Source organism: Ctenocephalides felis, unplaced genomic scaffold (genome assembly GCF_003426905.1).
Source record: "Ctenocephalides felis isolate EL2017-DRISC unplaced genomic scaffold, ASM342690v1 CF-g0.4_SCAFFOLD_01492, whole genome shotgun sequence".
Classification (NCBI taxonomy): Eukaryota; Metazoa; Arthropoda; class Insecta; order Siphonaptera; family Pulicidae; genus Ctenocephalides; species Ctenocephalides felis.
The window spans coordinates 18,557,615-18,583,612 of record NW_020537646.1 but is presented as its reverse complement, the minus strand read 5'-3'; the positions used below and the strand labels follow the sequence as shown (position 1 = coordinate 18,583,612).

At 28.8% G+C, this 25,998-nt stretch overlaps 2 protein-coding genes across 4 annotated transcripts in view; one reads left to right on the top strand and one right to left on the bottom strand.

Annotated features, from left to right (window-relative positions):
- Positions 1–15,923, bottom strand: part of LOC113369759 (phosphatidylinositol 4-phosphate 3-kinase C2 domain-containing subunit beta) — a 73,821-nt gene extending 57,898 nt beyond the window's left edge. For 2 of the 3 annotated variants that reach the window (XM_026610327.1, XM_026610324.1), the window contains exons 1-27: positions 15,791–15,923; positions 15,346–15,535; positions 14,622–14,883; positions 14,088–14,553; positions 13,522–13,676; positions 13,084–13,187; positions 12,122–12,387; positions 10,693–10,801; positions 10,463–10,633; positions 10,235–10,326; positions 9,920–10,160; positions 9,587–9,786; positions 9,224–9,431; positions 8,941–9,142; positions 7,857–8,030; positions 7,667–7,788; positions 7,440–7,603; positions 7,104–7,270; positions 6,774–6,999; positions 6,486–6,629; positions 6,029–6,274; positions 5,788–5,917; positions 5,570–5,725; positions 5,239–5,389; positions 5,021–5,177; positions 4,529–4,764; positions 4,247–4,447 (exon numbers count right to left, since the gene is read on the bottom strand). In XM_026610327.1, coding sequence (XP_026466112.1) covers positions 4,247–4,447; positions 4,529–4,764; positions 5,021–5,177; positions 5,239–5,389; positions 5,570–5,725; positions 5,788–5,917; positions 6,029–6,274; positions 6,486–6,629; positions 6,774–6,999; positions 7,104–7,270; positions 7,440–7,603; positions 7,667–7,788; positions 7,857–8,030; positions 8,941–9,142; positions 9,224–9,431; positions 9,587–9,786; positions 9,920–10,160; positions 10,235–10,326; positions 10,463–10,633; positions 10,693–10,801; positions 12,122–12,387; positions 13,084–13,187; positions 13,522–13,676; positions 14,088–14,553; positions 14,622–14,883; positions 15,346–15,535 — 4,940 coding nt within the window. In that variant the 5' untranslated portion in view covers positions 15,791–15,923. The remainder of the gene's footprint in view (positions 1–4,246; positions 4,448–4,528; positions 4,765–5,020; positions 5,178–5,238; positions 5,390–5,569; positions 5,726–5,787; positions 5,918–6,028; positions 6,275–6,485; positions 6,630–6,773; positions 7,000–7,103; positions 7,271–7,439; positions 7,604–7,666; positions 7,789–7,856; positions 8,031–8,940; positions 9,143–9,223; positions 9,432–9,586; positions 9,787–9,919; positions 10,161–10,234; positions 10,327–10,462; positions 10,634–10,692; positions 10,802–12,121; positions 12,388–13,083; positions 13,188–13,521; positions 13,677–14,087; positions 14,554–14,621; positions 14,884–15,345; positions 15,536–15,790) is intronic. The other variant, XM_026610325.1, reaches the window with a different exon arrangement.
- Positions 15,924–17,865: 1,942 nt separating this feature from the next.
- On the top strand, positions 17,866–25,902 carry LOC113370963 (nose resistant to fluoxetine protein 6-like). The gene is made up of 13 exons (XM_026611628.1): positions 17,866–17,992; positions 18,062–18,248; positions 19,038–19,238; positions 19,450–19,526; positions 19,790–20,016; positions 20,088–20,420; positions 20,625–20,812; positions 20,965–21,088; positions 21,263–21,443; positions 21,741–21,841; positions 21,947–22,058; positions 24,662–24,878; positions 25,674–25,902. The coding sequence occupies exons 1-13, from the start codon at positions 17,866–17,868 to the stop codon at positions 25,900–25,902; spliced, it is 2,304 nt and encodes a 767-aa protein (XP_026467413.1).
- The last annotated feature ends 96 nt before the right edge of the window (positions 25,903–25,998 follow it).

Here is a 25,998-nt window from a genome sequence, read left to right as displayed (position 1 = left end):
GGTAATAAGTTGACACATATGCATTGACGGTTGCAGCAGAATAATAAGGATCGAATGATGGTATACTCTGGTAAAAGTTTTTTTATGAAATCAGAAACCAAGCGATACCACTTTTCAATCTACCAATCCAATCTATCAAAATACCCGAAAAATATTATTAAATAATTTATAATAAAATTAACAATCTGGCAACAAATGCAATTACCTATTTAGCAGAAGCAAGCAAGACTTCTTGGTATAGAAACTATATGATTAAAAATGTACACGTAGTCGCATTTTTAAGCATAGAAATTTTATTTCATTCATTTTTATTGCTGACTTCTGGACGATAAAGAAAATCGTGATAATTCCGAGATTGTTTATATATGTCTTAATAATGAACAATAATGAGACAAACATTTTAATACAAAATTTCATGAAAAATAGAAATAAAACATATATGTCTTATCACCAACATTAATCTCGTAATCCTAAGAAATTTTGCTCTTGTGTGCTAGTTCAAAATCTTTTTATTTATAATTCAGAACATCTATTTACTTGCACATGATAACTATAAGATAGTTATCCAGAATTATCTATTTACTTATATTGGATAATAATTTCAACAACTGTTTTGCAAGTTGGTAAATACACAAGTTATTATATTATTTAATCGTTTATTATTGAGTCGTTCAACCTCAATATATCGATGTGCTTCATGAGACACGAAAATCATTATGAAATTTTAGTAGAGACAAAATCGAGAACCTTGTAAATAAAATAATTTCATAGTAGCAACGAAGGGCGTTGTTTTCTTAGTCCAAGGAAATAAACAATGATTATTGAATAAAATTGTGAATGTAATAATATTACGTAACGAATTCTGAAGATCGGTAATGCAACATAATGACTAATGTTTATTATTGTCATTAACGTCTTTGTCGTGATCATGCCTAACATATTTTCATATGAAAATAACGACTTCCATCACTTAATGATAAAGTTTTCGTAATAAGAAATCCAAGACTATTTATGAATTCTTATGTCTTTATTTGTTCAGATATGATTTTATAGAACACTTGTTCTCAGCAAACAAACTTTAATAGTTCATATACCTGAACTAATTTTTTTGTTGAAAATAATTGTCAAAATGCTATAAGAAACAAGAATACCAAAACAATATTAATTTTTATTTATATTGAAACAACGATCACAACTTAAGATTCTTGTGAACTGTTTTTAATTTTTTTTTAATTAAGTAGCTATTCAGAAGGCAACCAAATCTTTATTGTAATACTGAAGCAGTAATTCAGGGTAGGGCCATTTGCACCTGATTGATATTAAATAATAAAATTTTGTTTGATTCTAATTTAATTCTAATTGAAGAAAACCTAAACCTTCATCTCGTTGGAACTCATACCGCTCATACCTCATTTCATATTTTAGTTTTGGATTATATTTGAAGTTTGCTAGTTATCTTTATACAAAATTAAAGAATTCCTATTTAACAATAATTCTTTTATTCTCAGGTGTTTTCGAACAAAATCAATCACAATAATTCTGTAAAATCCAAGTTACAATTGAGAACATGGGTCTGAAATTGCGGAGATTTCGACATCGATTATCCCTCAAACCGCTTCCTAGTCTAGGAGGCGAAGTGAGTGGCACCATTCATATGAAGACGGAAAACGAATATCCTCAGCTTTCAGAAATGAGAGAAGAAGTTTCCTTCATCGGAAGATATCGGCGCGTTGAAGATGGCTTTGAACCAGAACCAGAAAAACCAAGTAATATAACAATTAATTTTTAAATTTTCATATCATGTATGCCTTTAATCTATAATGCTATTCAAGCAAGCAATCAATTTGAAAATAAAATCATATATAACGAAAGTGCTCTACTATTTTCTTTCAGTATCCAACGTGGGAATTCCAGCATATGTGATGGCCCGTAAACCGAAACTCGACCTGCATTTACCTTCAGTGATGAAGAAAATGTACGGCAATAAATATTCTCGCGAGAATATCATACGAAACGGCATTGCGCAAAATGATGTCAATGACAATCATGAACCAGTTGTTGATTTTCGTGAAAATCAATTGAAATTCGATCGTTTGGGCGATGATATGCCAGGACCTTCTCGCAGTGATGTTAAACAAAGCAAAAAGTCTAAATACAAAGCAGAGCAACATTCTGAAGGTTTGGACGAAGGAAATGCCAAACCAATGAAGAAGCTGATGCAGAATTTTAAAAGAAAACATAGCAAAAATGTAACAACTCAATTACAACAACCACAAACCATAAAACCTACATTGGAGTATGATATCGATGATGACATACCTACATCTGTAAAAAGTAATAAATCATATGATGATCCTGAATACTACGAAATAAAAATGGACAAGGATTCGCTGAACGAAGAATCAAAGGAAGAAGAAGTCGTTATTAGAAATATTAGAAGAATTCCTGAATATGATATTGACGAAGATCCCATATATCGATCAAATTCTAGAAATATCACAAGAGTGGAAATCAAAACTGATGACAATGAAAACTCAGCATCACAAAGATCATCACTGGATCAAAATCATATAACTATTAAAACAGTACCAGAATATGACATTGAAGAAGACACTAAAATAGTGCTAAATTTGACCAAAGAAAAAACTGCTTATAACAGTAAAGATCAAGAACATACAGATGTTCTACATTATAAAACTAATGACAATAGAAATAGTTTTACGGGATCGCTGGTGTATGAACATGATGTTGCTGAAAATTATCCACAAAATAGATACAATTACCAGTGGTACAACGAGAAATATATAAGAAATGATACAGATAACGATGTAGAGTATTTGGAAGTAACGAGTGAAACAGATGCACACGACTTCGAAATAAAAACTTCAAAAAAGTACGCACGAGAATGGTACGAGGATGAAGAATCCATCAAGAGCAATGATGTCCTCAGAAGAGAGTCTGACAACAATGTCCAAATAGTGAATACTTTGCTTAAACATGATGCCAGACCGTTTGAAAATTATCATCAAGAAGAAGAAAGAATAGATGCTCGGCAAAATCCTTTAAATATTAAAGAACTAAAGCTAAAAATTTATCCCATAGACTATGCAGATGATGATCAGGGCTATCACGGAAGCAACGAACAATCATATAATGAGCAGTATGAAACTAAAATAATTGAAGTAAATTCTGAAGATAATTTCAATGGAACTTATAATGGCATGCTAAAAAAGGATAGACAGAGACAATTACCAAACATTATTAAAACGGTTACATTTAAAACTCCATCTGGACCGTCATCTTATACATCAGATTCGTTCAGTTCTAGAAATAGTTCAGGCTCAGAAAATATATTCGATGCCTGGGAAATGGTGCAGGAATGCGAAAGAAATCTCAAAATCAAAGAAGCTCGAGACTTGGAACAAGAAGAAGGAGATGTTGTTCACGAAATTCAGCCTTCACCAGTGTCTCGTATGCAACCACCAATTCCAAGCCCAAGATTGAGCATTCAGTCGAAAGTAGACAAAGTTCTGGGAAATTCGGAAACAACAACAAAATATAAAGCAGTTGTTCGCGAACTGAAAAAATCGTGCTCTTTTAGTGAAACAGATGCGTAATAAATTATATTAGTGGTAGTTTGTTTAGTAATGTAAACTAAGTCATATTTATATTTTTGAGAAAACATTAAGAAGCTTATCGAGTGTAGTCACGCTTTTTCAACTGCTTCTTAAAAGTATTAGTATAAAATGAAATATGAATCATATTACCAGAGATGTATGCGATAATTAGTTTAGCAAACAATTGTCATAAGAGATGTTTTATAAAGAATTCAATTCTACGCTTTTTTACATGTAATATTTAAAAAATAAATAATGAAAAAATTAATTTGTCTGAATTATTTTTCTTAGGCTATATAATTAAAGATTTTTTGCAGAATTTAATGTAATCAATTTCTCTCTATAAAATCATTTATAGCATAAGCATAGAAAATTTGCTAAAATAGCACGCGGGTAATAATATAAGCTCATATTATATTATTCCCAACTATAACATTTTTCAAAGCGATTTAGTATAATACGTTAATATTAGACGTCAATATTAGATCTTCGTTTCGGCTAACGAAATTATTAGTCATAACATATTTATTAGAATTTAATGACCGATAACGGTAAACGTAAGATGATTTGATTGATTATTATCATTAAAATAAAATAAATAGTGAATGAATTAATAATAATTAACTTACCTATGGCATTTTGCAAGAGGAAAGAGTAGACACAGCTTTTGGTGGAATTCACAAAACTCCCGATACGACCGGAAAAGAAAACTAGGATCGGGCTGTCCTTGTCGTTCAACTTTTAATATGTAAACATAATACTTCTCAGGATCATAACGTTTTTGAAACCCATACAAATCCACTGATGTTAATCGACCTTCAGTCGCCATTCTGCAACAGAAAAAGTAATAAATTATTACAAATAAATATTAACTGTATTTATACTTCTTTATTGATTGTTTCTATACATACGTATATGTTCTTGGAATGAAGGATAATAATTCGCCATCCCCATGGTCACCGGTAAATCTAAGTTGAGCCAAATTGTGCAAGAAAAAGTTGAACTGTGTAAACCAAGAACGTAACGATGCTTCAATCATGCGAGCAAAAGTAGCGGATGCTTCAGGATTCGATTGTCCTGGTAGCAATGCTTTCTGCACATAACTAACGGCTTCCATAGTGACCCCAGGAATACCTGATGACGCCATCTACAAAAAAAAGAAAAAAAAAATATTGAAAAAAATAGTACTTATACCATGCATAAAAAACTAATTAGGAATAAAAATATGCATCTAAATGTTATTAATTTAAAGTTTATTAAATCGCAAAAAAATAAATCATATGGTGTCTTAAAGATGCTCAAAATTATGTTAAATTTTGTAAGGAATGTGTATGTGTATGTGCAAACTTCCAAAAAGTGTGATATTAAAAGATGCCTTAATCATATTTTATAATTATACTTACCAAAGCAAATAAATGTAGCACTAAATTTCCATGTTTGCGAACTATGTTAAATGCTTGACAACACAAATCTACAAAGTGATGAAAACGTGCTGATGGTTTATCGCCTCCGTTTATAACATAGGCCATATCCGAAGTCAGAACAAATGGTGTCCTATCTCTATAAACAGTGAAATGCTATTAGAACCTAAAAATCTTGATTTGAAATAATAGGTACATACCTTTTAAAATTTCCAAACATTTGAGCATCTCCTAAAAATTTTCCAAAATCTATATGAAATAAATGACCAGAAGTTTTGAGCATTATATTGTCGTTATGACGATCACAGATACCAAGAATATAAGTAGCAACACTGTAGCCTGCACAGGATGCTGAAATATATAAAACAAATTTGCTATATTTAATTGTTTAAAAAAGATGAATAAATGTAAAAATTAGATACAATTATACAAGTAATGCCATGTTAAACATACGATTACACTCTAATAATGAAAAAATATATCTGTTATTACTTATATAGTAAATTATCAATATCCATTATTTATCTTTACCTGTAAAATTAGCTACTGCCCTTTCGTACTCCAATTCAGATGGATTATGCTTTGCAAGCCATTCTGCAATTGGTTTATCCTTAAAAGAACCAGTCAAACCCCATTCAACCTGAATTTTTCTTAATGTTTCGGCATTAGTCACCATTTCTATCATACCTGCATTAAAAATTGAAGTGATCAGTATAAGATAAATGCAATCAAATCTATTTAAATATTACCTCTTTTAGGTCCGGTGGGTACGCAAGCAAAAGTAACCATTTTTAAATCTAAACCTTCTCTCAACCACATTTTGTCCATAACTCTCATCATTTGCAATGTCAACATATCTTGTTGCAGATCATCGCCAACCTAAAATACACAATTAATAAAATAATTTTATAAATTATATAACACAACCCATAATTATCAATTGTATAATATACCTGTAAAATAAAACAAATTAATTTCGGAATAATTTACCTTAAATATGGCAGGTATAATTCCGTTATCAGCACTTAAAAAACTAATCTTCAAGGGCAATGTATTTGATGGAAAATATGCACATGAGCGAATATGAACACCAGCAACTTCTAAACTTGGACTAAGTGGTAAGCTTGTCCTTGTAGATGATAACATGTGATGAACTGGCTCCAAGTAAGTAAATAAATTATTTAATCTTAATGATTCTTTGGTTTGTTTCACATTTTCTGCTATTTCATACAAATTCTGTAAAGAAAAAAAATAATTTAGCTTTTTTAAAAAGAACAATGCTAATAAAACTGAAATAATGCAAACAAGACATCATAACAAATCTGAGTGAAATTTATAACAAAAAAATTTCCACTAAGATTCCTAAATTTAATAGCATTATAGATTCATTATTTCATTTTTTTTTTCAATGAATTTAAATTTATTCCTCCAAATTACTAATAAATACCTTGCATAGCATTTGCTGAGATAAAAATCTTGATTGCAAAGCTTCTCCACATATTGCTAAAAGAGCTCTTAATAACAGTTGCAATCTTCGATGATATCTCGATTCCACTAATACAGTGTCTTCTCCACTATCTGGTGAAGTGTTCTAAAAAGTAATAAATTCAGTGTTTTAATGAGATATAATTTTATCAAATATATTTATAACATTTTAGAGAGCACACAACATAATCTAAAAAAAGGAATATTCTGCAGATTCTATTATATTCTACAGATTATAAACTTCCCTTACCTGTGGAAATTGACCTGGAAGATTTTGTGTCAAGAGCCAGTATAAAGTATGAGCAACTCTAGGAGATTTTAAAGACCTATTGAGTAAAAATCTCGCTAATGGCGAGGTTTCATAAGTTTCATGCTTCAGAGCTTGGACCAATTGAGGAAGAAAATCAACAAGCTCATCAGAAGTTAATTGATCAAGCCAACACACTGCCATTCGTCTAACTTCCATATCAGGAAAACTAAAAAAATAAAAAATCAGCGCATCATATTCATTTATAAACTACATTGGCATTATTTGTAAATTAAGCAAATATTATTATCAACTATTTTAATAATAGCTTACCAGGGCATTAGCAATTGCAATGCTTGATCAGGAGGCATGGGTGCCCATGCGTGCAGCATTGAATGCAGATCTGCTAAACAGGCCCAGTCCCAACTATGAGCAGCTAATAATACTTTCGGCAATGCCACAGGCATGCTTCTGAGATAATGCCTCTTTTCCCAAAGAACCTAAAATAAATCAAACATATGACAATACATAAACACATCTGTATTTTATAATGACTAAAAACATTATTTTGTGGGATTTGAAAAAGTATTTATAGGTTTCAAAAACTTTCTAAAAAATAAAAAAATGCTCTACAGGTTACGTAGCCAATTTTAAAGGTATTGTTCTCACCTCACGTAATTCAGCGGGTGGTCTTGAAAATGTGTCTTGCTCAACAATTTCTAAAAGCTCATGCTGTGTATTATCATCCAAACTTCGAAAATCGCAAAAAGGATGCGGTGGTGTTCTCATTACTGTGTCAGGGAATGAAACATTTCCGCCATACTCCGGAATTTCTATAAAATATTTTATATTTACGCAAGAAAATTAAAAATAATTAAGAGTATATTATTATTTACCTATGCCTAGAACAGGATGTGTATCTCCAAACGGATGGGTTCCTGGTGCAGGCGCGGGACCGAGTCGTCGATCTGCTGCAGCAGGCCATAATGGTAACAAAAATGTACCTTGACTTAATTGCCTATAAAATATTACGATAAAATATATGTAATGCGATAAAATATGTAATTATCTAGTATTAACATTTACCTATCAAAATTAAAAAATTGCAATGAGGCCCATCCAAGTTCTTCCTGCTGTATCCTTGGCTGTTGGTCTTTTGAATCACCACTCTCGGCAGGCACAATTGTTCTTCCATATAACACTAATACTAATCTAGCTTCCCTAGGCAAGGTGCATACACTGATGCCATCAAAATTCATCCTTAAAGAATAAAATAAATTTCAAGTGTAATAAATATTTATAAATATTATTTTAAAATTTATATATAACTAGCAAACCCGACGAACTCCGTTTTGCCACCAGATGGTTTCGTGAGAAAGATGAAGAAATTTTTTGTTTGTTTTATATTTGAAAAGGAAAAATTTGATTTTATTATACAACAGTAATGAATTTATTTCGATTACAAAAATGAAGTGTTTTTTAGTTGAACTTCTCTAAGTAAATGAAAGTGAATCCGCAAATTATCTGTTTCATTGAAGTGCTCTTTGGTAAACCACATTTTTTGTTTTTTGGTCCGACGTTAATACAAACAAAGCGGATGATTTTCCAACTCGTGAACAGGCAACGTATAACTGCCCATGTGAAAAACAATCATTTTCTAAATAATCTATTTGAAATTTATCCCGCAAACACTAAGCGATTGAAGGCGAACTGGAAATTGCAATCGTTTGAAGTCAAACGGAAGACCAGTCGGAATTATAGGTATGTCACAAAATCGCCAGCAATTTTTGATTGAATGGTGAAATTCAGTGCTTGTACATCATTATTCTTTGCGGCAAGAATTGCTCGTTGACCTAACCAAGCATAATTCTGATAATTCTCACTAATGTCATTACTCGAGTTTTTAATTGCGGTGCGTGAAGTTCCAAGCAGCTTGCATTAAGGCACGATGCCATGCACAACTAATTTTCTTAGCTGTAAACCTTGCGGAGCCCGAAACCTTTCCAACAAATGCAAAATTGTCGAAATCGGTTTGTGCGTTCTGGAGTTATATCGTCAGGAAGGAAAATCCGACTTATTTATATATATATATAGAAGATAAAAATAAAATCGAAAGTATTCAATATGCACATTAATGCTAAAGATATAAATTCTACTTAATGTAACTAACCATGAATTAAACATGACCCGATTGTAAAAACTTTGAGAAGGAACTACTGATTGTGAAAGAACAGACATTCCAACTGGCCTGGTACCATGATAAATTTGAGCAACAACAGTGTAATCATCATGCTTCCAAGCTACAGGCATTCTGTGTAGACCTTCCAAATGAAATAAGACTGTATCGGAAACATCAGTCATTTGTACGGAATCTGCAGAAATAAAAATATTATCATAGTAATAGTTACCATATAATACTGAAAATTTAAAGAGATCATTTATATCGCGCTTACTTGCAGGAGAATTATTTCTACTATTTATTTGAAAATCGACGCGGAATGCGTTGCTGTACGTCTCAATCAGTCCTTGAACAGCATCTCTAATTTTACTGCATTGCAATGCAATTGAATCTTGCAGTGACATTGATCGTAATTTTACAAATGAATAATCACTGTTCACTTCTCCGACAACCTCTGGATTATTTGTAGCAGATAAATTTTCCTGCAATTTAGAGTAATTAAATCATACTTTTCGATACAACAAATTAAACATGATGCATCAAAGAATTGTATATGCAATAGTAGTAAATAACGTTTTATATTAATCATATAAAAATATATAATTTTTTTTTGCAAAGATAAATCAAATTCATTTACTATTGATTGTTGAGTTTGCTGACACACAGCTTGGAATCCTTGTATGGCTTCTGTTACATCAGAAGTCTCCACACCCCCCATTAGTGCACATACAGCTTTTACCGATTGCCAGACACAATTGCACTGCAAAGCTCCTCCTGTTCCACCACTCAGTCTTGCTGCTGCAGCTTCTACTTTTTCCATTTCTTTTTCTAAATTCTCTGTAATTAAAATTTAAATAAATATTCAAAATTCATAAAACTTACTCTTTGTTCTATTGATACATCAACTTCCAACAAATAAATTTAGTTACTGAAAAATATATTATATTTTGTGCAAATATAAATTTCTTACCTAATAATATTAATAAATTTTCATGTGATAAGGCAGATACTGGTTCATTAGGCAAAATATCCTCTAAGCTTAATTCTGAATCTCTAACATCATCTTGAGACGTTCTTGCTAAAGGTCTCGGTACTAACTTAGAAGGCAGTAAAGTTAATTTTACATCTTGTTCAAGCTTTATACATTGATGAACATATTCATAATCTGAAAGGCTGGTGCCATGCATTAGATACTCTGCTAAACCCCATACCTAAAATTAAAGGATAAATCATAGTTATTAGAGAAAACAATTATTAGTACTATTGTGATTTGAGGTAATTATACCTTCAATGTGAAGTCTAAATAATTATCTCTTGAATTTTCTCCAGCTAACTCACACACTACGTGAATTATCACATGTTCTACAGAACTACATACTAAAATGAAAATATTATGTAAATATTTTTATACAATGACTTATAACTACTTTAAGACCATACCACATATTTATTGCATAAAATATAATAATAAAAAAATAAAAAATTAAGTAAATGCATATGTTTCTTTACTTACCATCACAAGTAAATGTTACCAAAGGAATGTCTGTCTCGCATGCATTATTTCCTAATGAATTTGGGGCATATACTAATACTTTTATACTAGTTCCTTCTTTATATTGACTGGACATCATTGCACTTATTACATATCCAACATTTGTTGTAAGATCAGTATGTACAAATTCGCCTAAAATTAAATAATCGTATTTTAAAAATATTTTTATCATCAATTTAAATAAGTACTACCTCTTAATTTTTTAACCATGGCGTGGAATGCTTGTAGATCACAATCATGTAATGCAGCACGTTTTTTGCGAACGCTTATATTTTCATGAAGATATTTTCGGAGTTTTTTCTGAAAATATAAATATTAACATTTTATATGAAATAATATTGTAGAGTTATAAGCGATATACAGTGGTACTCCGACATTCGAGTTTAATTGATTGTAACTTGAAACCATTTTTCCCATATAAATTTCATTCATAATATTCAAAATTTCATCTATGTTCAAAGAATGGAAAATATTACAACTCGTCATTTATTGATCATTTTCTCAAATTGCCTGGTCGTCTGATCGCCTAGTGGATAGGGCTTATTGGGGTCCAATGGCACCATTGTAATAAGTTGCTTCGGATGGTCCTATATTTGAACTTGATCATAAAAATGTAAAAATTAGCTCACTAAACTAATTATAAAAATGCAATAATTGACTACTTTCACTATAAAACTCTCTGAAACTCATCCGGTTACTTGAACATCTATCGGCTACGCAACATTATGACCCGGGCGTCTTTTGGCGCCCGGGTCATGCGCCATGTTAAGTCTGCAAGATTAAAGCACAAAAAAATACATTGAAATTTCATTAATTCGTTGCAGCGCTGCGGTTTTTGTTGAGTTTTTTGAGTTATAAAAATTAATCTAAGATTTATTAATTTAATTATTGTTTTTGCCAGTTAGACATATTTTGTTGAACAATTTCCATGCCCAATCTATTGCAATTTTTTTGGAGTCATTTTTAACCACAATCTTTCAGAATTCAGAAAGCCGCTTATAAATTATTTTAAAGCCCTTAGCTAGCGTTATACCCATTATCAACTCCTGTTCAAACACAACACATATCTATGATGCCCTCATATTTTTCAATAATTTCACGCTTAATTAATTAAAAAAATATTGCCATTTTCTTTAGACTTTTCTTTAGATTTAGATTACAAATGCATATAAAATTTTGTGAATATACAAAAAGCAAAAAAGGCGCTAACGTAACATATATGAATGTATTTACAATCATGTTGATGTGCAGTTAAAATTTCGAAAGTTAAAACAATCTTCAATATATTCTGGGTAAATAGCTTCTACACAATTAATATTAATATATAATTGAAATGACTAACTATAAACTAATTAAACACTATCATGAAACAACCAAAATATTTCTCCATAGAGAAATCATTGTTACAACTGATACAATTTTTCTTCTAACTTTTTGCCATGAACATTTTTATAGAAAACTCTCACTCGCTCAGAGCACGTATATCAAATTTTGCTCGTATATCGAAGCAATAAATCGCTCTTTTTGTGGCTCGTATCTCGAAACACTTGTATGTTAGATCACTCGTAAGTCGGGGAATCACTGTATTATAATTACAAAATAATTATTATTATTAATTACCCTTCTATCCATAGATGACCGTCGCCGTTCGATAGTGCTCCAAGCGGCGCTGTTTCGAGGAGGCAAAGGCGGAGGACCTTGTGGGGACTGTGGAGCAGACCCTGAAGAAGATCCTATAACACCACTGGCAAAATGTTCAGATTTGGTAACAGCCGCATATACTGGGTCACCTACCGATCCATTCGAATTTTCTCTTGAATACATGTAGTCGAAAGGATCGTATTCCGAATACATGCTTCCTGAACATTCCGATTTGGTATCATCACCTGCAAAAAATATTTAAATAAATATTTTATAAAATATACTGTTCAAATATATTTACGTTTTTTTACAAATTATAGAATATAATTGTATTATGAACGCTAGTTGTGAATAACACTAAATCTCCATCAAATGTTAAATATATTATGATAATCATTTATACTCGATAGACATGTTTACATTTATCTTTAACTATATATTTACAACAGAATGAAACAAACAAAATTTTGCTTCAAAGACTAACAAAATAATGCATTATGTTTTGAAAATGCATTCTCTTAATTTTTTAAACATGATGCTTAAATAAATAGCATATTTACAACAAAATTCTATGAATGCAATAAAAATTATTGATCTTACAATTTAATATGTGACTCACAAAATGTTGAACATGATTAGAATGTGTAAATAGTATTTATTCTGCTTCACTAATTGTATAAAACAAAAATATATAAACAGTAAACCCATTTTTGATTGGTTGTTGATTGAAATACATATAACTTTCAATTCATATGCATAATCAGTCTTAGAATTAATGGTCAATAAATGCAAACTAATATTTAATAGCAGTGATAACATACAAAATAAAACAAAGCACAATGAAACTACTACGAGTATAAATTATACTATGCACTAAAAGCAAACATAAAACTTACAATTTAAATCACAGAATAAAAATAATTACTTTTATAAAATCTAACCTGCATATGATTTTGTACTTTCTTTAATACTTTGGCTGGAACTATTACCCATCAACAATGGATCGAATGCTTCGAGTACACTGACTCTAACACTAGCACAGGTACTGAAAAAATAATAATGCTGATTTAAAATAAACAAGAATAGCTAATCAGATTTTTTTATTAGTAAACACACCACGGCTGTATTGTATACATTTCATACTTATGAAGTATTGAAGAAAATCATACTACAAGATAACATTTGTTATCTTAAGTTGTAAAGTGTGGGTAAAAAAAGGTGAAAAAAAATTTAAAAGTAAATAACTCAATATGATAAGTGATTAAAAAGAGAGCAAATGATATATTTATGTATAACACTTAACTTCTCTAATTAATAGTGAAATGGTTTTGTGCTTCAAATAAAATTTATAACAAGATAAAAATCCAAGAAATACTTACTTTTCTGGAAGTTCTTGCAAATCTATTAAATTACTATTTTTGTTGTTATCAACTACTTTGAACACTTCCCAATTTGATTTGAATGTGTTATTTGGAGATGTTTGTTTCCTATCATTCAATGATAATGTTAAAACTGATTTTGTCGGTGGCTGTGTCTATGAAATAAATTTCATATATATAATAATTATTTATATTTATCCAAAACTAAAATAACATAATGATATAAGCTTTTCTATGTGATGTTACAATATCAGTAGTACATGTGCCATAATCTTGGCATATATCCAATTAAGAATTTTCAATGTTGAAGACAAAAATAAAGTATTTAATTTGATGTTATACAATGAAATCAAAATAAGACAACATTGTTTACTGAACTACTTTTTTGTATTGTTTTGAATAATTCATATAGTATAAGGAATATAAAACATATTGCAAATGTGTGATTACTAAAAAAAAGCACAGGAAGCAATTCTAATAAAGTCGGATTGATCACAGTCACATTTTATTTAATATTGCATACTATAGCACTATATCAAGTATAACTAATATATCTTATTACTCACCTTAGGCACATGTTCTACAATTTCTTTACCCATGCCCGAAGGTTGACCACTAAAACTGTTATTCTGTCCAAAATTATAATTTGTTCGATTAAGGGTGAAATTGTGATCATTTTGGTGGTTTTGTACATTATATGGAATGTGTTGAAGACCTGCATTTATATTATTAGGATTTTCTGGAAAATTCCAACCAATCGGAGCTTGATTGGTAGGAAAAAAAGGACCAGGATTGAATGGTGCGAATGGACCTATCTGATTATTGTACGCCTGATTAAATTGCATTGTTGTTGAACCCTGAGGAAGTGTGGGATAGTGTGCAGAAGGAGGTGGAGTGATGTGACCAGGAGGAAATGTTGCTAAACTGCTACATGTTGAAAGTTGTCTTGAAAATTGTAAATTACTAGAATTACTGTTACTTCTATTCAGTCGTGGGGGAACTGTAGGACTGTCATTTGACTGAGTATTTAATCTGGAAGTCAAAATATAAACTATTCAATAGTTCATTTATAAATCACATCATTCATTCACACTACTTACTTGTGCATTTGTTCACAGAATTGGACAAGGCTTGCATGTGCTTCACTTTTTGCAGCCGGACTTGTGAATGATATCAAATCAGGCACAGGACTATTTGATCTTTCCAGGTTCATTCCTGCATTACTATTTCGTCTCTGATTGGTTATTGGAGGCGGAGGTGCAAGTGCTGAGGGGACCGATGAAGTTTTTGAGGGATTTAGTGAAGAAGGCCTTAGTCGTGGGGTACTTGCACTGTATTTTAGTGGTTGTTCGGTATGCTTATCTAGGGATAATAGAATATAAATTTATAACTAAGATTTGAAGAGTATAATTATGACAAATAAAAAGTTAGAGGTTTATGAAATACCCAATGTCATTACGGCACAAAAGATTACATATTAATAAAATGAGTCAAAGATATAATTATCAACTTATTCCTAATGATATTAAGTTCAAAATCATAGCAGTTTTATAACATAACAATGATAACTTTATGGAAGAATATAGAAGACATTTAGTTCATTGCTAAGATGAAAAAAACACTGTACACAAATCACAAATTCCTTTTCCAAATGCATATCTCAAAAAGCTATTATAAAAACACTTCATTTCACTCTTCATTAAATGCAAATATATTTAAACAAAGTAACTAATGTCATATATGATAAAGTACATGGTTACTAAGAGTAAACATTCTCTTGTTTGATTAATAAATCATTATTCTAAAATATAAATAATTAATTACATTCATTACTTGTGGAAACTTTACTATTGGCTGGTAGTGATTGTCGTTCATAATTTTGCAATAATTCTTGTCGTCTTTGTGCTTTATATTTTTCTAATGCTAAGCTCTCTAAACTAAGCGCTTGTGCCTTTTCCAAATCAGCTTGGAATTGTTTTTCCAATTCAATCTCATTTTCAGTTGGACCTGACATCTTAAAAACATAAAATATTTGAAATTACAAAATAAGAAAAATAACCTAAAATAATGAGATTAATATAAATCCTTGAAATTTAAATGAAACTATAACTATACAAGCACTAATTTTGTTCAATAATACATATTTTGACAAAATATATAATCAGGTTATACATAAATCCATATTATATATATTAATATATGTATTATATTTATAAATTTGTCAGATGTTATTGTGCAAAAGTAATTGTAGGTTATTCAACTCACATACCTTTATTTTGTTCGAAGTACTGTTTAATATTTAAATTTCATTGCACTATTAAATAAATAACCTGCTATATTTACAAATTGCACGAATGTCAATAGAATGATAGTGTATCTGATTCTGATCTGTCTTATTTGTCTCGAATCCTTACAGCTACCTGTAATACCGCCATTTACATTTTCGCCTAAATTTTTTGCAATACTTGTTGCATGAAGAGTTTCATGACGCATACAAAGAAGGAACTTAAAATTTAGAAAAAATATGAATTTTTACGTTTTTTAAAACGATTATAAACCAAATAATCAAATCTTTATATAGGTAAACTAAGAATTAAATTAGAACTTAAAGTCAACACAACTGACATAGAAAACATAAAATTAAAAAAAAGAAAAATTTTGAGTGAACTCATTAAATTAGCAAAGTATAATAAACAGTGGCATTTACAACAAAAATATAATAATAACAGAACATAATATATTAGTATATCCCATAGATAAAAGAAAACTATTTCCTATAGTATTTCCTTTAATCCTGGATGGAATAGCAACGTGAAGTTAGTTGAATCCAATAAAACAACATACCAAAAATAATAACATCAATGTTTTTTAACTAATACCAACTGTCCAACACAAATTCGTTAATCTACCGTTAAATAAAATTATTAAATTGAAAAAGTTGAACTTAATATATTAGAATAATTAATATAGAGAAGAGTATTTTCTACAATCCTAGATAAAAGAAGAGTATAATCATGGATGATTAGCAACGTGAAGTTAGGTGAAACCAATAAAACAACAAACAAAAAATTATAAATACAATTTTTCATAATCATTACCAACTGACAATGTGCAATAAAAAGTAGTTAGTTTACAATTAAACAAAATTATTAAATTGAAAAGTTCGAATTAATATATAGATGAATTAAAAATAAAACTGCATAAAAATGTGGAAGTCAAGATGACGTAAGGAGATACTAAAAGAAAAAGACGATAAAATATTTTAGACCTAAAATGAATATATAATGAAATGTTTCTTTTATTTTTTCATTTTTTAACTGCAATTGCAACTTAACAGTTTTAAGAACTGCTCTATTAGAATTTATCTAAGATTTATTATATATTTTAATTAGATGTAGCAATGGGCTGGAAAAAAGCTATATTTTTACCTATTACATTTTCTAGTAAAAATTATATATCCAATATTATTAATGCAAAAAAAATGTAGATTTTGTCATATTACATATGAAAACCAATATAGTATGAGCCTAATTATAGATCATTTTAAAAAAATATCATAAAATACACTCATTCTATATATCATACTGTTCTATCTTTAGTAGAACTACAAATAGAATAAAATTAAACTAATTGAATATAAATTGATCAAAATTGATTATAATTAAAATAATATTTATAAGTATGTAATTTCATATACAACAATAGTGTTTAATAAATAAAAATAAAGTACAAAGTACTTGAAAATAAAGTAAAAATAAGAACAATTATTTAAATAGCCACATTAAAATTGTTTTATTCATATAAATTTTAATAATATTATTTTGTATAAGTAATTCAGAAATATAAATATTTATACACAAAATGTTAAGCTCCTAGTGAAGCATATAGTTCTTGTTGTTTTTGCCAGATGATATAATTATAAGATATTAAAGGCATAATGACAACATCAAGAAACTGCATTGAAAAATATCGAATTCTTGAAAAGAACATTATTGGATTCATAAATAATGTGATAAATTAACAAAAAATGTTTTATTATATATATACATACATATTTACCGTAAATTTACGAACACTACTGCTACTTTCTTAAGTAAATAAAGATAATGATTGACATTACGGGATTTACTCCAAACAAACGGAAGCGATTCAAGAATACAAAACTTAGTATTCATGTGAATAACGCGAAAACAACAAAATGTTAATATCATTGTTATAAAATTTATTAATTTATTTTTATTATGTAGTCATAATATATTAAAAAATACCATCAAGATGTTTTTAAAATATTTTATAGTTTTTATTTTGCTTACTATTTTTAAACAATGCCATTGTCAAGGTAGCATGTGGACATTCTCAGACAGAGTTGTGAATTATTTATTGACGATCGATTTAACTTCGTCTACATGTGATCTGGAGATAAATGAATATTTATTAGGTTTAAGTAATAAAGAAAAGTGGTCGGCAATGAGTGAGTTCATGTACAAAATAATATAAATTTAAAGAAAATATTATAATTATATTTAATTTTTTTATCAAGTGATTGATTCAACGACCAAACTTCAAACTGGTTTATTTTCTGGAAATCTGATAGATTTTGGACAATATGATCAATGTTTGGCAATAAATCATCAATCTAAAACACAAGGTGTAATTAGAGGAAAGCATTGTATGGTTTATGCGATTACTCAAAATTTTGAGCAGACTGAGCATAGATTATATACAGGGTTAGTTTTAAAAAAATATATATAATAAGTATTTTTTAAAAAGTCATTCATGAAGTCATATCGTTTGTTCTTGATATTTTATCAAAAAATACAATGGTAAAAATTGCACCTGTCTGTAAGATAAAGATGTAGCAAAATGCGCCGACACACAATGAATTGAAGATCATCATATCACCGATATCATCATCGTTATCATCTAACAAAATCTTTAAATAATTTGATTACTAAATAATAAGAGTGTTGCATATAGCACTAATATATTTTTTATCATATATGATAGTCAACAAATAATATATTAAACCTGCAATAGATTTTTTCAGTCTTTTTTCCTTTAACCTACCAGTTTTCTGGATCTCTGTTTCTGCAGCTTTCATAATTTAGAACTTGCTAACTTATTATTTATAAAACAAATCAATAATTAAATAAATATAAATATATATACATTAGAACCCCTTTAAGACGTTTATGCCTAACATGATTTTTAGCATAATACATGATTTTTAGCATAGGTCTTGCTACGCGATTTTGGGAGAGTCCTGGTTTATTTCCTGGGTAGTTTGTTAATTTGTTATTGTTATCGAATGAAAAAATACTCTATAAAAAACTAATATTATATTGGTTCTCAGTAGTAATAAGTTTGTCTGTTGAAAATTCGATTAAAAAGACCATATCCATACCATATCATTTGATAATTGGTTTAGTAGTGAACTCTAAGCTGGTAAATAACTCTTGTTTTCTCATTTTAATTATTTCATATTCATTTATAATATTTATTATGGTAATTTATAGCATTGCAAGTGGACTCGGAGAAACAGAATTGGCTATAGGATTTGGTATTTGCTTACCATCTTCATGTAGTGGAAAACAAATTCGTGATCATTTGCAAAATGTTGTTCGACAAATGAACGCTACAATTGCCAATTATGATCCTGAAATTGTGTGCAATTCTCTGGAATCCATAGAATTAGACCATCTTGATGCATTTGTGATGTAAGAAATTATTTATGTGAAATGCAAAAGTTGCTTCATTCAATTTAGTACATTATCTAACAAAACAAACATATAGAGTAAAATAACTTACTCAAAATTTGCTCTATTTTTTCCAAATAGCAATCAGAATATAAGGCAGTAAGATCTAGTTGAAGTTAAAGCAATATTTCATACTATTATCTTTATAATAATTTATATATTATGATTTCAGATTCTTTTTTGGGATTGTTGTCATCATAATTATTTTAAGCACCTCTTACGACACATTTGTTAAGCAAGCTCTGAAAGGTATTGAAAATATTTTATTAATAATACAAAAAAAATACACATAATTCCAAAATAGTATTTGGCTATCTGCTCTGATATCAAAAGTATTAAACCCAGACAATACATTATCACAATGTATCAATCTGACGTAAAATTGGATTTGGATTCCCAACTACTACTACGGAATTCAATGATTTGTTATCTATACAAATTATACATGGTCAACTTAATAATACTTGAGATATATGTAAAACGACATGTTAAATAAATGATTTCTATTTCAGATAATGGTACAAATGTTATTGATCCAAAACTGGATTCGGATCTTAGGACATGGTTTGTAGCTTTTAGTTTACGAAGTAATTGCAAACAAGTTTTCAATAACACCAGGAAAAGTGATGTTAAATGTCTTCATGGATTACGAGTTCTATGTTTAGTATGGGTGTTAGTTGGTCATAGGTATATGTTGACATCTATGTTCCCTGTGGGAAATTCTACTATATTTAAATCGGTACGAAAGCTTATTGTAATTAACTACTTACTTACCAGTTTAAAAAATATTTAACTTTGTCTGATTTTTAGTGGCTCTACAATCCAATCAGCGCCTTCGTTCTATCATCACATTACAGTGTCGACACATTTTTAGTCTTAAGTGGCTTATTGACATGCAGATCATATTTCCGAAATCAAAATACATCAAAAATACTTTCTACTAAATATTTCTACTTACATCGTTATATCCGTCTGACTGCACCTTTGGCACCTGCAATATTGCTGGGAGCAACCACCAAAAATTTGGGACTCGGTTCTGGGCCAAATTGGAAACCTGTTGCGACCAGGGAAACAGAAATTTGTCGCAATCATTGGTGGTCAGCTTTGCTTCATATTCAAAACTATGTTAATCCAGATGAGATAGTAAGTAGTAAAAGAAAAGCAAATTTTTAGGATCAAGAATACCATATATAAAATTACATTTGATCCATAACATTCACATTTTCAGGATCAAGAATACCATACCATGTAAATAGCATAAATTGACGATATACCTAGATGTATCATACGTAGATATTGTATAAAATCCTAAATGTAAAAAAGTATTCTTAATTTTTTTTATTTCAGTGTGTTGGGCAATCTTGGTACCTTTCTCTGGACGCTCAGTTATATCTCATTTCTCCTGTAATATTATCTGCATTGAGTAAGTGGCCAAAAAGAGCAATTATCGGATTAATATTTCTAATTATCAGCAGTATTAGTTACTGCCTTTTGGTTTCATATTTGGAACATCTTCCAGCATCTACACTACCTTCGTAAGTTTAATAATATGGTTGATACTAATTACCATAGCAATAATTTTACGATTTTTTTTAAACTATTATATTAGAATATTCAAAGTATTTATGACATGCTGAAATGCTTATTGTAAAGTTAATATATTTGGTTTTGTTAATTCGATCTCCAGAAATCCATTAAGACAAGTTCATCTATATCTTCCAACTCATGCAAGAGCTGCTCCTTGGTTGCTTGGCATAATTTTGGGATATAAACTCCATATTCAAGAAAAACAAGACCATAAACTTAGTAAGGTATATCTTTCTAGTAGAATTTCATTCTCACTAATGTCTTTTTTTAACATTCATACACAAACATAGAATTAACCCTTTCCACTCGGATGCCGCTGCTCCGGGGCAAAATTCATATAAATCTTAGAATTTGCGAGTGGAAAGGATTAATATCAATATATTTCCCTTTGTTTTTAGTTAGTCTTTCTAATTGGATGGATTTTATCTTGTTTGACGATTTCTGCTATTATTTTAAGTACATGGATGCTTCAAAAGTATGATTTTGAAATTTGGTCCACTTTGCATTTGAGCATTAGTAGAACAGCTTGGGCGTGTGCAACATGCTGGATTATCTACACTTGCCAACTCTCTGAAAAAGGTAATTTAAAACAAAGAATTAGAAATTAATATCATAATTGTAATTTTTGCTCAATTTATTCCTAACAAATCGCCACATGCAAATAAAATAGATATTTATAAGCTAAAGTATTTTTGTATTAAAAACTGTGTTTCTCCTGTAGACTTCACGAGTCATCTTTTCCAAGAATTGAGATCATTATCAACTTTTCGTCATTAATTTTTTATAATTTTTGTCACTGTTACAAAAGAGATAATTGCAGACATTGCAATGATTTTTCATTTTTTCATTTATCAGTTAATTATTTTATTTTTTCAGGTTGGGTTAATAAATTTCTTTCGCAGCGTATATTTGAAATTCTTAGCAAATTATCATACTGCATGTATTTACTGCATTTACAAGTTCAATTGACCAGCATAGCAAGTTTGAGAACTCCACAATATTTTACAAATATTAGAACGGTAAGAAAAATCATAAAACATTGTTTATAAAAATTGATTAATTGAATTTCTATCACATTTTAGGTCCAACTATTTTTTGGAGACTTTGTAGTAATTTTAGCATTAGCCTTCGTATGGCATTTGCTATTCGAATTGCCTGTGAAAAATTTAGAGAGATGCTATATTTATAGAAAAGGTAAATGAGTAAAAATATTATGTGCTGGAATAAATAGAAAGAATTCAAAATATATTACATTAAGAGTAAATAAACATTTTCAGAACAAAGGGCAATAAAATTCAATGAAACAATTTCAGAGAGAAGACTTAGCAAGATATGAAGAAGCAAGATTTTTATTAATATTGGTATTCAATGTGATAAATCAAAACATAATTTAGTTGTATATAAATATTTCCAGACTGTTTGCAAAACCGCCACTAATTTTATAATAACTTTTAAGATTATATTTAGTTTTACAATATATGTAAGATTTATATAATATGAATATTTTTTATATCTAATTATTTTATAATGTTTCATAATAATATTTGATTTAAATTTAATCTAATAAATTAAGAAAACCAACTATGTGTTTATCTTTTTAAAACTAAAAAATTAAAAATTGTGACATAGCGTTTAGATACTATATTTGGAACTGAATTAATATGTCACATCTGATTGATTGAGAATTAGCGTAATCGATCACCTTGAACAATTCAAACAATCAAAAACTTATCAGAATTGATAATAGAACATGTTGCAAAGTTGAAATTATCTTTAAATAACAAAATTCAGAAGCAAAAAATTAAGTAGATAAACATTGATTTACCAAACAATAACTTCTAAAATGCAATCAAAATTAACATACATGACTTTCAAACTAAAAAATAAATTCTGTCATAATATCTGTGTAGTTTAATTTATATTAATTTATTCATAAATAGTATCAACAAATTTATAATTCTAACAAATAATTAGAACTGCAAGCAATTTAGTGCTATTATTCTATTTTCATCGAATGACCTCATCCCATTCTTCGCACAAATTTTGTGAAAATATTTATCTATTGATTTCATAATATGATTAAATCAAAAATCAAGCTTTGTTTTGCTAATAATCTGTATGGCTCAATAAATCCGATAAAAAATTTGGAAATGAACTGATTTCATTCAATCAGTGAACGTAGGCGAATTTGCCCTGATTAGAAGCATGTAGTGATATTATAAATAATAAATATTCAAGTGTAGATCTAATTTGCTAATTTATATAAATATTTTTAGCAAAAATGTGGTGTAAAAATTTTTGGTTTACGTAGTTTTTATTTTTCTTCATATCTTGTGTTCAAATCCTGGTTTGTAAGTGGAGTGTATATATATTTATGATGTTGAAAGTTCTTTTTCTAAAAGTAGTTTTAGGTTCAGTGATAAATATGTGAAGAACACTTGACAAAATATGCACAAGCACTGATTTCCCCAAAACCTAAACAATGGGCTCTACAAAGTAAGTAATAATTTACTTAAATAATTGTAAATACAAATATTAGTTTTACATAGATTAAATATTTTTTTTAATTAAATATTGAATCTTTGCAACTAATAATAGAATATTATACAATAATGGATAGGAACATTATATAAATTAATACGCCATGCTATGAGTTAACTATTATTTAAGAAGAAAAACAAGTGTCTTTTTAGATTTGTTATAATGCAGAATAATTCAAGAAGCTTTTTATTATTTAAAATATATATATAGTGAAAATGTTAAACAAACATTTAATTTGTGGTGAGAGATATTTACAACATAATATTCTACTTATAACACACAAATGCAGAATGCAGAGGTTTTTCCACAAATATATATGATATTTAAATTAGGATTTATACAAAAACTCATATTTTAAACAACCGGTGCCCGTATAGTATTTCTTTAAAAAAGTTGATTTTAACCGGTTTCAAGGATTTTTAAAAACATTGGATAAAGTAATTCGAACATAATTTTTTAACAGACATTTTCCATTGATTACAGCAGATTCGACTAAAATTTTTATTGTTTAATTTTCTTTTTGATATTTTTTTATGCAATTTAGTAGAACAAAAATAATAATTGACCAGGATTAAATAACTTCAAATAAAATTAATTATCGTAGTTTATTGATAATTTCCATATGTAGATATAAATATTTTATAAAATGTACCAAATATCTGGTACATTTAGCTACATATGTCATTTCTCATTTTTTTTCAAGTGTTATTCATACATTAAAAACCAGTATTTTCTACTAAAAACCGGTTTTCGAACTCGACAATTCTCTTATAAAAACCGGTAAAAACCGATTTTTAAAACCGACTCACCCTAATAAAAATCAATTACTAAATTAATTTTTCAGGTTTTATTGAATGATATTAAATTTTTGAAGTCATGTTTATTAATTTTTTATGCTCTTGATTCACTGCAAACTTTTGTAAAAAATTGTGTTTTTTAATCAATATAATTTAAAAATGAATGAATATATTATAACAATACGAGTATATGTTAATTTTTTTTGCAAACTCTAGTTAAATTAGGGAAATAGATTTGAAAGCATTATACAACATTTATATTTCATTTTATAACTGACTATAAAACTGAGTATTAAACTATACTTTTAGTAAAAAATCGTTTTATGAATATTTATGACATGCTTTCATCTTAATCATTTTCCTCTGTGTTCATTTTCATGTATTGTTTACCAAAATATTTTGTATATTAGTTGTCATTATTCAGATTTCAATATGTTTATCATAACTTCTTATTATTAGTGTTGGATTCTTCAACAAAACTGCAGGCCGGTCTATTAGCCGGTAATATGGCTGATTTTGGACATTATGATGAATGCCTTTCGGTTGATTCAGGAGACTTTTATGGTCAACACTGCCTAATTTATATACCTTTGGCAATTGCCTCACAAATGACAGGGATTGATACACGAGGTTTATTTAACAGTTCAAGAGATATGTGGAAACATGAATTGACAAGGTAGGGATAAAATATTGAAAATTCCTATCCATATCTTCTATTTCTCCAAAGATCATAGACCAAGACGGGATTGTAAATTTGTGCTGTGTGGTTTTTATAAAATCTTATTTTAGTATCCTTCTATCTTCTTGCTCAAAGGTAAAATAACCAATTTTTTTGAACTGCAATTATATCAAAAATATTTTTAGACAAAATTTACGTTTGATTGTGAGCTTTCTGATCTGAAAATAAACAGACAACATAATTAAATTCGAGAGTTTCATTTTGAAATCTTCGAGGACAAAATCCTAAAAACCAACTATGGTGTTAGTTATATTGGCAACAGATATGATAATCTAAATATTTTTCTATTCACTCTTGTTTACCAATATTTACTTTGAAATTATTGGAAAATTTACACAAATTTTATCTGAAACTATTGCAAAAAGATCATCATCATACCTCAGTCAGACAGAGGTGTCTGGTACGAGAGATTATGAATCCAGTTTTCATATACATTTCATTTGACTATCTCATTATACATTAATATACTATTTATTATAATTAAAATATTTTTAAGTATTTCATTAATCTTCTTCGTCTTCAAGTTTCTTATAATATTTCTTTATTTTTCTTTTTAAAATTTAGCCTCAAACCTTTTATATAGGCACCTACTGAAAATGCACAGTTGACCGACAAATATTATTAAATAAATGGCAAACCACAATTGCTTTTTAAAATATTCAAAATATCAACTTCAAAAAATATTACTAAATCAATGAAATAATTTTTTGCTTTCAATTTCCAAAATTTCAGGCACTTATCAAGAGAAGGTTTTGGAGCTGCTGAAATAGGATTATCATATTGCGTTCCATCCTCCTGTCGAGGAAGCAAATTGGGGCAAATTATTGCAAATTCGACTTTACTACAAAATCCAATTTTGAAACCAATCGCAGATATTATCAAATCCAGTAGAATTACTGAAGATTTCTGTCACACAAAAGAAGTTGAGCCTTTTACAACAATCGAATACGTGGCTGCGTAAGTAATAAAATAAATTTATTAAAAAATACAAATTTAATCGGGACTAATTGTGGTTTTTAATTTGTAGTGCAGTTTTGGATTTTTTATATTATTGCTA